General features: G+C 43.6%; 1 protein-coding gene and 1 non-coding gene across 7 annotated transcripts in view; both read right to left on the bottom strand.

Annotated features, from left to right (window-relative positions):
• The window catches only part of TEX14 (testis expressed 14, intercellular bridge forming factor), a 115,092-nt gene that overhangs the window by 56,113 nt on the left and 46,335 nt on the right, over nt 1–12,644 (bottom strand). For all 6 annotated transcript variants that reach the window (XR_015244042.1, XM_086686848.1, XM_086686847.1 and 3 more), the window contains exons 3-5: nt 8,775–8,889; nt 2,692–2,857; nt 1,529–1,665 (exon numbers count right to left, since the gene is read on the bottom strand). Coding sequence is in view for 5 of the 6 variants with exons in the window: in XM_086686848.1 (XP_086542974.1) it covers nt 1,529–1,665; nt 2,692–2,857; nt 8,775–8,889 (418 nt within the window). In the remaining variant the exon portion in view is untranslated. The remainder of the gene's footprint in view (nt 1–1,528; nt 1,666–2,691; nt 2,858–8,774; nt 8,890–12,644) is intronic.
• On the bottom strand, nt 9,715–9,929 carry LOC112855687 (small nucleolar RNA U3). Its single transcript, XR_003223040.1, has one exon. It is a non-coding gene; the product is annotated as a small nucleolar RNA U3 (small nucleolar RNA).

Genomic DNA, 12,644 nt, shown 5'->3' with positions numbered 1-12,644 from the left:
AAAAAAAACAGAGAGTAATCAAAAATAGCTCAAGGGGTGCCTGGGTGGCTCAGCTGGTTGAGCTGACTTCAGCTCAGGTCATGAACCCACTGATTGTGAGTTCGAGCCCGGCGTTGGGCTCTGTGCTGACAGCTCAGAGCCTGGAGCCTGCTTTGGACCCTGTGTCTCCTTCTCTCTCTGTTGCTCCCCTACTTTCTCTCTCTCTCTCTCTCTCAAAAATAAAGAAAGGTTAAAAAAATAAAAAAAAATAAAAAACCAGCTCAAGCAGTTACTTAGTACCAGTTAACAGGCTTTTTCCTCTTCTCTTCTTTATCTAAGTTCTATAATTAGCCCCCTTCTTTCTCACAAAAAAGACTCACTTTCCCCCACTTTTCTGCTTGGTACCAGAATCTGTGCTCCCTGAATTGCAATTCTGAGACCCCAAATAAAAGGTCTTTGTGTCTTGTTCAGTTTTGCCTCCTTTTCTCAGTTAGCAGTGTTCAGTCTTATTAGAAACAGGCAAGAACATATATAAATAAAATCATTACAAACTGGGACAAGTCTCTCCAAACTCTGAAGGAGGGAACTCCACACAAGGGGGAGGGCAAGGACAGGCAAGGAGCCGAGCTCAGCAGGGCCTCCAAGGTCAGATGAGGAAGTAGGAGTTTATTCTGATAGCTATGAGGAATGACCTAAAGGGTTTTTGGCAGAGACTGGCAAAAGTGGCAGGGGGGCATGGGGGGAGCAGTTAGAAGTAACTAGACCTCAAGGGAATTAACTCATTTTTCCTAAGAAGCCAACAGCACCCAGAAAGAAAACCAGGACTTGTGCAGGGAAGGACAGGACAAGGAAGCCTGCGAGGGTGTGACAAGTCTTACAACTCTGACTACAGAAAGTGATGCCATCAGAGAAAATCAAAATGGAAAGGATTCTCTGGATACAAACCCTGAATTAATAAAGCCCTAAGAACTTTATTTTATTTTGTTTTATTTTAAGCCCTAAGAATTTCAAATAGCTAGGCAGTTGAGCATGGAGATAAACCTGAGGCCCACCTCCTGCAGCTGTGATGGGGTTAGGTGGGCTGCCCACTAGCTGGCAGCAAATCACGCCAGCTTAACACAGCCTGAGGACGCTAGGTTAAGCATTTGTATTCTTTTGTAGTCTTAGAGATAAAGGAACACTCTTTCCATGGTTTGGGAGAGGACAAAAAATCCAGTTGGCTGCTCTGCTGGGAAGGAGTTTTCTGCAGGGCTCCTCAGACCTGAAAAGTTCTTTCTTTGCTAACCACAGGGTGGTGCCCACTAGAGCCCAGAACTCATTTCCCCTGGACATTCCTGGATAGGGACACGACAGCTGAAGGTGCTCCTCTGGGTACATTTTTAAGCGGCCACATCCTCTCCTTCAGAGCTCACCACTTAGGGTGGGCCAGATCCTGGAGGGGACCAATATGGAGGGGACCATGGTGGCTCACGGTGCAGGACTCCTACAAGAAAGGCTGGGATGATGCCCGCCGAATATTCCACTTGGCTCAGCTCAAGGCAGCACTCACCCCTGTATGAGGCCACCAAGCCGGGGTGGGCCACTGATGAGCCGCTGAGGGGAGTCAATCTTCTTTAGGAGGTCATAGGAGAAGCCCTGTATGATGGCCTGCATGTGCGAGGCACAGCGCTGCATGAACTCCACCATCTGCAACACAGCGTGAAGATGCTCAGTGCTGAGGCAACTAGTGGCTACCCTGGCTTTCAGTGCAACTGGAAGAGTCTGACATGAATGGAGCTGAGGAGCCAGGAGCCCCTGACAGGGAAATCTCTGGAAAGGGAAGGGCTCAAGTGATTTTTTTTTTTACAGAATGTTTCCAGAGAGGTGATTTGGCAATCATTTCCTCCAACTCCCTCCATTAACAGATGAGGAAACTGAAGCAGAAGGAGCAAAATTACTTGTCTAAAGCGAACAGCTAATGAGTTGGAGAACCAGGGGGAGGGAAGGGAGGCCTCTGCCCACCTCCCTCCTCCCTCCACATGCCAAGTATTGTGCACGCACTTTATGCTTTACATCTGTTATGTTATTTAGACCTCATTCAAACGCATCACACCTGCCAATGTGCAGCCTCAACAGGTTATGTAATGTCAGTGGGCCTCAGTTTCCTCATCTGTTAAATGGGGACAATAACGCCATCTACATGACCGATTTATTGTGAAGATTAAATGACTTAATACTGAGCTAATTTAATTCAGAACCTCTGATGTGTAGTTAAGTGCTAGTCAAGGGTCAAAATTACAACTGTTCTCCCTCCTCAGGTGCTTGGGAGGCTCAGTCGGTTAAGCGGCCAACTTCAGCTCAGGTCATGATCTCACTCACAGTTTGTGGGTTCAAGCCCCGCATCAGGCTCTGTGCTGACAGCTCAGAGCCTGGAGGATGATTTGGATTGTGTCTCCTTCTCCCTCTGTCCCTCCCCTGTCGCACATGGTCTCTCAAAAAAAAACTCTTCTTCCTTCTCACTGAATGGATGGCCAGGAAAGAAAAGTTCACTAATCTTGCCTGAGGTTTTATAGCTGGGTAACTTGCTTCAACCCAGGCCTGTGTGTCCAGTGCCGAAAGCAAGACCACTACAAGCCCTGTGCTGTCCCCAGGATCAGCCCCTGATCCCTGGGCTCCTGGCTCCCAGCCCAGTGCTCTGCCTTGGCTGTGGCTACAGAGTGGGCCCAACCTTACCACAGTGCTGCGCTCCTTCCCTGCTGTCAGGGCCCAGGTCTGTGGATTTTGACCCTTCTCGTCGTGGAGTCGAAGATCACCCCCTGCATCCAGCAGTTTACTGAGGATCCACTGATTCCCTGAAAATGCTGCTGCATGAACAGGGGTGCTCCCATCAAAGCAGCGGCTGGAGGGGAAAGTAGCAGTATAAGGTGGGGGGGGATTCAATGGGTGACACAAAAAGCTCTCTTTTTACAAAGGAAACCTTTGGGAGGATATAATAATATCATTTGTGAGGCTTTGCCAACAGGAGCTTTATACACATCCTCTTTTTCCACCCTTACCTCTACCCTTCAAGGTGGTATCATTTTCCAATATACAGATAAGGAAACAAAAGGGCAAAGCTGAAATTCATACCCAAGTATGGGTCTGGTTCCAAATCTGGTATCCCTTTTCCCATTGCCCTTTGATACTGGCTGCTCTGAAACAATTTCTTCATGTGTGTAGGGTCTCGAGGTCAGGCTGGTGAAGCACAACCTAACCAGACACCATCCCTCTCTTGTGAGAATGTCTCTATCTCCCAAATCCCCCAGTAGAGGCCCGCAAAACCTTGGCACCAGCAATCTGATCAAGAATCTACAGGGCCCAGGGACGCCTGGGTGGCTCAGTAGGGTTGAGCGTCCAACTTTGGCTCAGGTCATGATCTCATGATTCGTGAGTTCGAACATTGTTTCGGACTCTGTGCTTGACAGCTCAGAGCCTAGAGCCTGCTTCTGATTCTGTGTCTCCCTCTCTCTGCCCGTACTCCGCTCATACTCTCTCTCTCAAAAATAAACATTAAAAAAAAAAGAAACTTAAAAAAAAAAAAAGAATCTACAGGGCAGCTGGGTGGCTCAGTTGGTTAAGTATTGACTCTTGGTTTTGGCTCAATTCATGATCTCATGGTTTGTGAGTTCAAGCCCCACATGGGGCTCTGTGCTGAGGGTACTGAGCCTGCTTGAGATTCTCTCCATCTCTGCCCCTTCCTTGCTTGTGTTCTCTCTCTCTCAAAATAAATAAATAAACTTAACAAAAAAAATCTGCAACTCAGGAAAACGTCACCAAAGCCAATTAACAATCTGAAGCATAAGGGGGTGGCATTTATTGTGTTCAGAATACAGTGATATGTGATATATAGCTGTGGTTTCTTAACCTGGCTGCACATTAGGACCACACAGGAAGCTTACTGTGGTTCTTGTGAAAAAGAAACAAAAACAGGAGAAGGCAGAGGGAAAAGAGAAGGAGAAGAAGAAACAAAATGAAAACGGAGGAGGAAGTTGAGAAGAAAGAAAGGAGTCTGAAGGTGGTAGTGCCTGACTGGCTCAGTTAGTAGAGCATGTGACTCTTGAGGTGATGTGAATCTTGAGGTCATGAGTTCAAGCCCCACACTGGGTGTGGAGCCTACTTTAAAAATTAAAAAAAAAAAAAAAAAAAAAAAAAGGAAAAAGAAAAAGTCTCCCTGGATGGCTTAGTCTGTAAAGCATATGATTCTTGATCTCAGGGTTCTAAGTTTGAGTCCCATGTTAGGTAGACAGATTACTTAAAAATAAAATCTTGGTGCACATAGGTGGCTCAGTCAGTTAAGTGTCTGACTCTTGATTTCAGCTCAGGTCATGATCTCACAGTTCATGGGTTCAAGTCCCACATTGGGCTTGCGCTGACAGCACTGAGACTGCTTGGGTCTCTCTCTCTCTCTCTCTCTCTCTCTCCCCTGCTCACAGTCTCTTTCTCTCTCAAAATTAAATGAACTAAAAAAAAAAAAAAAAAAGAAAAAGAAAGAAAGACAAAGTATTTAGAAAAATAAAAAATAAAACAAAATCTTTAGGAGTGTCTGGGTGGCTCAGTTGGTTAAGCCTCCAGCTCTTGATTTCGGCTTAGGTCATGATCTCACGGTTATGGCATCAAACCCCACATCAGACTCTGCGCTGAGCATGAAATCTTCTTGAGATTCTCTCTTTCTCTCCCTCTGCCCTTTTCCCCCACTTGCACTCTAAATAAATAAATAAATAAATAAATAAATAAATAAATAAATAAATAAAATCTTTAAAGAAAAAAAAGTCTCCTAGTTCTAGATCCTCAGTTCTCTTGCTCAAAGACAACTATTGTTACAAGTTTTTATATCCTTTCAGAAGTCTTCTCTGCAGGGGTGCCTGGGTGGCTTAGTCGATTAAGCAGTTAGGCCTCAACCTTGATTTTGGCTCAGCTTATGAGTAATCTCACAGGTTCGTGAGATTGAGCACTGAATGGGCCAGGCTCCATGCTGACAGCACAGATCCTGTTGCAGATTCTGTTTCAGACCCTTTCTCTCCCTTTCTCTCTGCCCCAACCCCACTGGCACACACGCGTACTCTCTCTCTCCAAATAAATAAACTTTAAAGAAAAATTTTTAAAAAGAAATGTTCTCTGCATATACAAGTAGGAATAAGAATATGCTACATAAACTGTTCTGCATTTAAGTTTTTTCACTTAATGTATCTTGGAGAAATTTCCATATGATAACATACAAGTCACTCCAATTCTTTTTTTTTTTTTTTTTTTTTTTAATTTATTTTGAGAGAGAATGAGAGTGTGAGCAAAAGCTAGGGAGGGACAGAGAGAGAGGAAGAGACAGAATCCCAAGCTGACAGAACAAAGCCCGATGTGGAGCTCACACTCACAAACCATGAGATCATGACCTGAGCCGAAATCAAGAGTCAGACGCTCAACCAACTGAGCCACCCAGTTGTCCCAAGACATCTCAATTATTTTAAACAGCTGCATAATGTTCTAATGTGTGGGTATACCATAATTTAGTTAATGAGCCATTAGGATATTTGTCAAAAATACAGATTGTCAAAGAACACACCAGACTGAGTCAGAATCTGCAAGCATGAGGCCCAGGAATGTGTGTTTTTTACAAGTTCCCCAGGTGGTGCCAACAAGGTTGGCCTGTACACACTTGAGATTTCATTGTGAACACTCTCCTGTTTCTGGGTCAGTCTCCAATGGCACACTAAACTGTAGGAACTATAATATCCTCCTAGAGGATGAAACTAGAGGCCTGCAGACTGATTTGGCAACCCAGAAGCATGTTTTATTTGGCCCACACAATGTTGTAAAAAGGAATTTAAGGGGTGCCTGGGTAGTACAGGTGGCTAAACGTCTGACTCTTGATCTTGGCTCAGGTCATGTTCTCATGGTTCATGAGTTCAAGCCCTGCATCAGGCTGTGCACTGATGGCACAGAGCCTCTCTGGGATTCTGTCTCTCCTTCTCTCTGCTCCTCCCCAGCTTGTGTTCACTCTCTCAATGTAAATAAATAAACTTTAAAAAAATTAATAAATAATAAAAAGGAATTTAAAACAACAGACAATATTTACATTTTATTTATTTTTGAGAGACAGAGCACAAGTAGGGGAGGGGCAGAGAGAGAGGGAGACACAGAATCCCAAGCAGGCTCCAGGTTCTGAGCTGTCAGCACAGAGCCCGATGCAGGGCTCGAACTCACACTGTGAGATCATGACCTGAGCCAAGGTTGGATTGAGCCACCCAGGTGCCCTAACAACAGACAATATTTAATACTGGGAGACTTCACATTAAAAACTGGAATTTTCAGCCACTTGGAAATTTGGAAGATCTGATCTCCCTGGCTCCCTTTCCTGCCCAGCAACAAATTCCTAACCCTTCTTAGAGTCTGTACTCATTGACTCTGCTTGGTCCCACAGGCATCTGACCCTGGGCATTCAGTAGGCTCCAGCCACCACAGCATTTCCTTTGAGTACTTAAGAATACAGCTTCCCCCCAGAAATTTTCCTTCACCTTGATCAGAAGTTCAGAAGAAGATAAATGTGAAAATGGTCCTATCACAAAATACAAACCCATGTGGTTTGCCTTCCTCCCTTTGACAACATCCTTTCCTACCTCCCCCTGGTACCATGGGGACTTCTAAAAAAGGAAAGTCAAACTGAGTTCTTAAGGCCTGGGCTCCTGGTCTCATCTCTATCATTAATGCACCATTATGGGCCAGTCACTTAAATTTTCTAGGCCTCAGTTCCCTAAACTGGAATATTAAATGTTTGAATGATTTGATCTTTAAAGAGCCCAACTCTAAGCCTGCACAAAACAGATGTAATTGAAGATGACTGGAAAATACTGCATTTTTGCTGAGAACTCCAGGGATTCCCCAGTGTGGCTTCCTACAATGCTCTTACCTACAAACAGGTGAGACAGCCTTTCCTTTCTGAGCTTTGAAATTATTATTATTTTTTTTAACATTTATTCATTTTTGAGAGAGAGAGAGAGAGAGAGAGAGAGCATGAGCATGAGCAGGGGAGAGGCAGAGAGAGAGAAAGAGAGAGGAAGAATCAGAATCTGAAGCAGGCTCCAGGCTCTGAGCTGTCAGCACAAAGCCCCACACAGGGCTTGAACTCATGGACTGCGAGATCACGAACTGAGCCTAAATCAGACACTTAACAGACTGAGCCACTCAGGCTTTGAAATTAAACCCTGAGCCCCTGAGCTTTGAAATTAAACATTAATACAGGACAGGAGAGTGTATGTGAGTCTAGAAGGAAACAGCAAAATGTTCACTGTATTAAGTTATATCTGGGTTATACAAACCTAATACTTGTCAATTGGCATTTTTTCATTATACTTTTGCAAGCTTCCAAGTTTTCTCCCACTAAGCAAGCAAGCTTATAACAAAAAACAAACAAAACCTCCCCCCCAAATCTTCTGACATCAATAATTTTTTTTAATGTTTATTTATTTTTGAGAAAGAAAGAGATCATGAGTGGAGGAGAGAACAAGGGAGACAGAATCTGAAGCAGGCTCCTGGCTCTGAGCTGTCAGCACAGAGCCCTATGCGGGGCTCGAACCCATGAAACATGAGATCATGACCTGACCCGAAGTCGGACACTCAACCGACTGAGCCACCCAGGCGCCCCTGACATCAATACTTTTTAAAGTACATTAAACAGGGCCTCCTCATGTGAGATGGGAATGCTATTTTATGACTTTTATTATTGTATTCTGGAATTCCTGTGAAAATCAGCCAGAATCAAGTAAGTATTCAAAATCTGTTTCTGGTTCTGTCCAATAGGAACTGTAAAAATACCTACTGTCCCCTCCCTCTTGAGAAGGTGGTTGTAAAGATCAAATGAGCTGGTGCCTGGGAAAGCCCTGGGAAAAGCAAAAGTGCTACACAGAGAAGAGATGTTCAAGCGTAGCTTATTGATTACATTACACTGCTGTACCATATTAGAAGTTGGGCCAACGATTAAACTCAGATTCTTTTAGACCACAATTACAAGTCATCCTGAGAAACTGATGCCAAGTATATTAAAGAAGAACTTGGTTGGTGGGTATATTAAACTGCTTAAGTGAATAATACAAATTGTAACCTGGGGTGGAAATATGACAATTGTGCTGTTAATAACTAATTAATTAAGATCAAATTATTTCACTGGGCCTAGTAAAACTGCTTAGAAAGCTTTTTATTAGCAGTTAAAAGTATGTCTCAACATAGCTAATACAATTATTTTTCACTGATATGAATTAGTAAGACTCTTTTAATATCTTCCCAAATAATTTCCTAAATGCCCCAACTCATTTTAAAAACATACTACTGGGCCACCTGAGTGGCTCAGTTGGTTAAGCTAAGGACATGATCTCACGTTCAAGCCCTCACATTGGGCTCTGTGCTGACAGCTCAGAGCCTGGAGCCTGCTTCAGATTCCGTGTTTCCTACACTCTCTGCCCCTCCCTCACTCACTCACACCCTCTCTCTCAAAAATAAAATAAACATTAAAAAAATTTTTGGAGGGGGGGTTGCCTGGATGGCCCAGTCGGTTAAACGCTGAACTCTGGCTCAGGTCATGATCTCGTGGTTCATGAGTTCGAGCCCCACATCAGGCTTTGTTCTGCTGATGGCTCAGAGCCTGGAGCCTGCTTTGGTTTCTGTGTCTCCCTCTCTCTACTCCTCCCCTGCTCGCTCTCTCTCTCTCTCTCTCAAAAAATAATCATTAAAAAAATTTTTAAATAAAAGCATACTACTCATTTTCTAGACAGCGATGTTACTGTACTTACTGATTTGGATCTGATCCATAATCCACCAGAACATTAACTACCTTCGTAAGGCCTAGTAATGCCGCAACAAAAAGTGCAGTCTGGCCCAGGGAGTTAACTGCATCAACATAAATTCCTGCAAAACAAATGCAAGGGTCAATACAAACATCACGAAATCCCGTAAAACTAGAGAAGTTCCTACCAGGAGAAAATTTGAATTCCCTTATACAGTATTTTTATGTTTTACTACTGTAAGCTTTTTTTCAAACATAAAAACTCACAAATTAGCTAAAGGCAACCAGCATTCCACTCATCAAAAATACTACTTACAGAAGGTTGTATGAAAGCATCCCACCCCAGCACTCTAAAAGCCCAATTAAAGGGGGCGCCTGGGTGGCGCAGTCGGTTAAGCGTCCGACTTCAGCCAGGTCACGATCTCGCGGTCCGTGAGTTCGAGCCCCGCGTCAGGTTCTGGGCTGATGGCTCAGAGCCTGGAGCCTGTTTCCGATTCTGTGTCTCCCTCTCTCTCTGCCCCCCCCCCCCCGTTCATGCTCTGTCTCTCTCTGTCCCAAAAAAAAAAAAAAAAAGCCCAATTAAAATTATTTCCAGGTTATGGGGCACCTGGGTGACTGCTTTCCCTTTCTTACTATGAAATGGGTTTAAACTACTATCAGATTCCATGACCAACAACCTAATTGGTTCAAAAACACACAAACCAGCGCTAAACTACAAAACTAGCTTGACACTCGAGAAATGTCATAAAGTAAAAAGAAAAAGTCCCCAAACAAAAAAACACCAGCTAACGGAAAATAAACACAAGCATTAAAAACTACATACCAAGAAACACCACCACAAAGTGTCCCCGAACCAACTACGGCCTTACAGCACAAAAGCCCAACCGGCCAATAGCCTTAACTTACCATAAAAGCCTCCTAACCCATCACGACTGAAAGGAAGCAAAACCACTCAGACTGTGCTCTCTCCCTCTTACTCTCCCAAAGAGAGAGAAAGAACGATCATCAATGGCAATCAGCAACTGTAACGACAGCACCAAAAGCCAGCTTCACGCTCAGGAGAGAACACTTCGCCTCCTCCTCGTGGTTTCGGGTACTCTACACATTCAGAGAAACTTCTCTAGTAACAAACTATAGAAATGATCCCTGAAAGTATAGTCTTGACGGCAAATGACCCAACTTTCCAGAGTGAAAGAAACCCACATACATTACACTGATGGTGAAGTTTTTTTTTTCTTTATTTAAACGTCAATAATTTTTCAGGTGTACACTGGTATGTGTTTAACAAAGAATTATTCATTACCAAAGTTCGACAAAGCGTTTTTAAATAAATTGCATTTCAGAAGACAATTCAAGTCATCACCTTGATTACCATACAGTTGATAAGCAGCCAATCACACGCCATTTTTTTGCAACCTCCACCCCCGTTGCCGCAGCGTCAGGTTTAGGTGAATGATGACGACTACAAAGCGCGCCGGAAGTCCAGGATGCGCCTCAGTTTAGACCAACCGTGTAAGTGAGGAATCCTTTTGCGAAAAATATGTTAAGAAGTAGATGATGAAACTTAAGCCCAAAGCCAAAGACTTGCATTTGCAAAGCACTCCGTTTTTATTTTTATTTTTTGATGTTTATTTTTGAGAGGCAGTGTAAACTGAGGAGAGGCAAAGACGGGACGGAAAATCTTAAGTGGGCTCCGTGCTGACAGCAGAGACCCCATGCAGCTGGAACTCATAACCGTGAGATCATGACCTAAATTGGAGGCTTATCAGGCTGACCCACCCAGGCGCCCTACCACTCCCTGTTTTTAAACTTAATCCTGTGATCAAAATACCAGACATAAATGTTCTTTTGGAGATTTTTTTTTAACAAATGAAGGAATTTTTATTTACATAAAAGTTGTGTTTAAATAAACACAATACATAATTCTCCTGCTTAAAGTTTCAGGAGCTCTCAGCTCTTGGGCTAAGGACAATACACATAGCTTACTAGGCCGTTCACGGTCTGGCCCACAATCAGCTCTCCAGCCTTATTTTGCACCAAATTCCCTCTCACTTCAGCCATACTGAACTTAACAGCTCTTAGGCTCACCATTTTACCTTCTGCCACAGAGCCTTTGCACAAGCTGTTCTCTTACAGGAATTCTCTCCAAACCCCTTCTCAACTTAACTTCAATTCATCATTAAGACATCTGTCCAAGTGTCCTCTAAGGGCACCCTTCCCTGACCTCCTTAACTACATCAAACATCTTCTCTGTGTTTCTTTGATTAATGCCTGCTCTTTGCACAAGACTGTGTCTCAGAAGAGCAGAGACTATGAACTGCCCTTGTATACCAACAATATCCCAAACACCTAGTATCGAATAATGAATCCAAGCAAAGGTGTCAGTGCAGAGAACTGGGCAAGATAGGGGTTGTAAACATTGTAATTGGCCATTTTAAGCCATGGGTGAAAATGAGTCACAAAATATCCTACCTAAATAACAAAGAGTTGAGTATGGAGCCCTGAGGCCCACTCACATCTAAGGGGCAAGCCGAGAGGACAAAGCCAAAAAGTAGGGAGAAGGAAACCAAAAGAGGTAAGAGAAAACCTAGAACAAGTGGGTCACAGTGACAAGGGAAATAAGAGTTTCATTTAACTTTTTTAAAAAGCTTATTTATTTATTTTGAGAGAGAGAAAGAGGGGGCGAGAGAGAGAATCCCAAGCAGGCTCCACACAGGCAATGCAAAGCCCAATATGGGGCTGGAACTCAGGAATTATGAGATCATGATCTGAGCCCTCAAATGACTGAGCCACCCAGATGCTCCAGGGAGATAAGGAGGATCAGTCAACAGCATCAGAGCTGGAGAAATCTAGTAAGAAGGATCAATGTTCTTGGTGAGAGCAGTACTAGTGGGGTTCATATTTCTTATTGCTCAGGTCTCACCGTGTTACAAGTATTTGTGCCATGTCTGTCTTCTTTACCAAACCTTCTCCCCTAACCTTGAGGGCAGAAACTGCCAAATTAGTCCTTTGGTTCCAAGTAAACTTATCTGACCAACAAAAGCAAGCCTAAGGGTAGAGAAGAGCAGCAAAGAACAATGTGGGAAGACAATTCTCCCACATTCTCCGTGGATGGCTCCTGTGTCTACATGTCATGAGAGTGAGGCACTAACTACCCTGTGTTCTAGACTTTTTTTAAAGTAGCCTCCATGCCCAACGTGGGGCTTGAACTCATGACCCTGAGATTGAGAGTCACATGCTCTACCCATGAGTGAGCCAAGGCTCCCCAGACTATCTTTTTGAAGATGTCTGTATACCAAACTTCGGAAGATACAGTATCTCCTTTAGAGCAAAGTGCAGTCATGCTTACTGCCCAGTGTAATAAAGATAATGGCTCTTTGTGGAGCAAAGGGCATACTGTCTATTATAGAAGATTTGGATTCCCCAAGCTCAGGATACTTCTGCTGTAAAGCAACCCACTACGTGTGCAATATTATATAGCTCTTTGCATGGCTCTGAGGGAATTAGGGCCTGAGGAACCAGGACCAAAAAAACTAAAAGTGTAGCTATTGCTGCTGCTACGAGTAATAAATTATCATTCAATTCTCTACCCAGGAATCTCATGTTTGCTGCCTGAATTGATAAACCTGTAGCAGGCTAATTTGTAAAACTGCAGACTATTCATAATTCTTGACAGGAAGGAACTACAGTTTAGGGAAGCAGACTGGTTAATCCCTGGGGTTCATGAAGTAACAAATTAAACCAACCAGGGCCTCTGAAGGCTTAGAGAAACACTTAGGGAGGCAATGAGCAACAAAGTCTTGAGAACATACAGATAGCTGCAGAGAAAAATAGGTTGAAAACCAGTGTCCCCACAACTTACACAAACAACGGCTTT

Source organism: Puma concolor, chromosome E1 (genome assembly GCF_028749965.1).
Source record: "Puma concolor isolate L17-30 chromosome E1, mPumCon1.1.hap2, whole genome shotgun sequence".
Lineage (NCBI taxonomy): Eukaryota > Metazoa > Chordata > Mammalia > Carnivora > Felidae > Puma > Puma concolor.
Note: the sequence above shows the minus strand (reverse complement) of the source record. Positions and strands in the feature narration are given on the sequence as shown.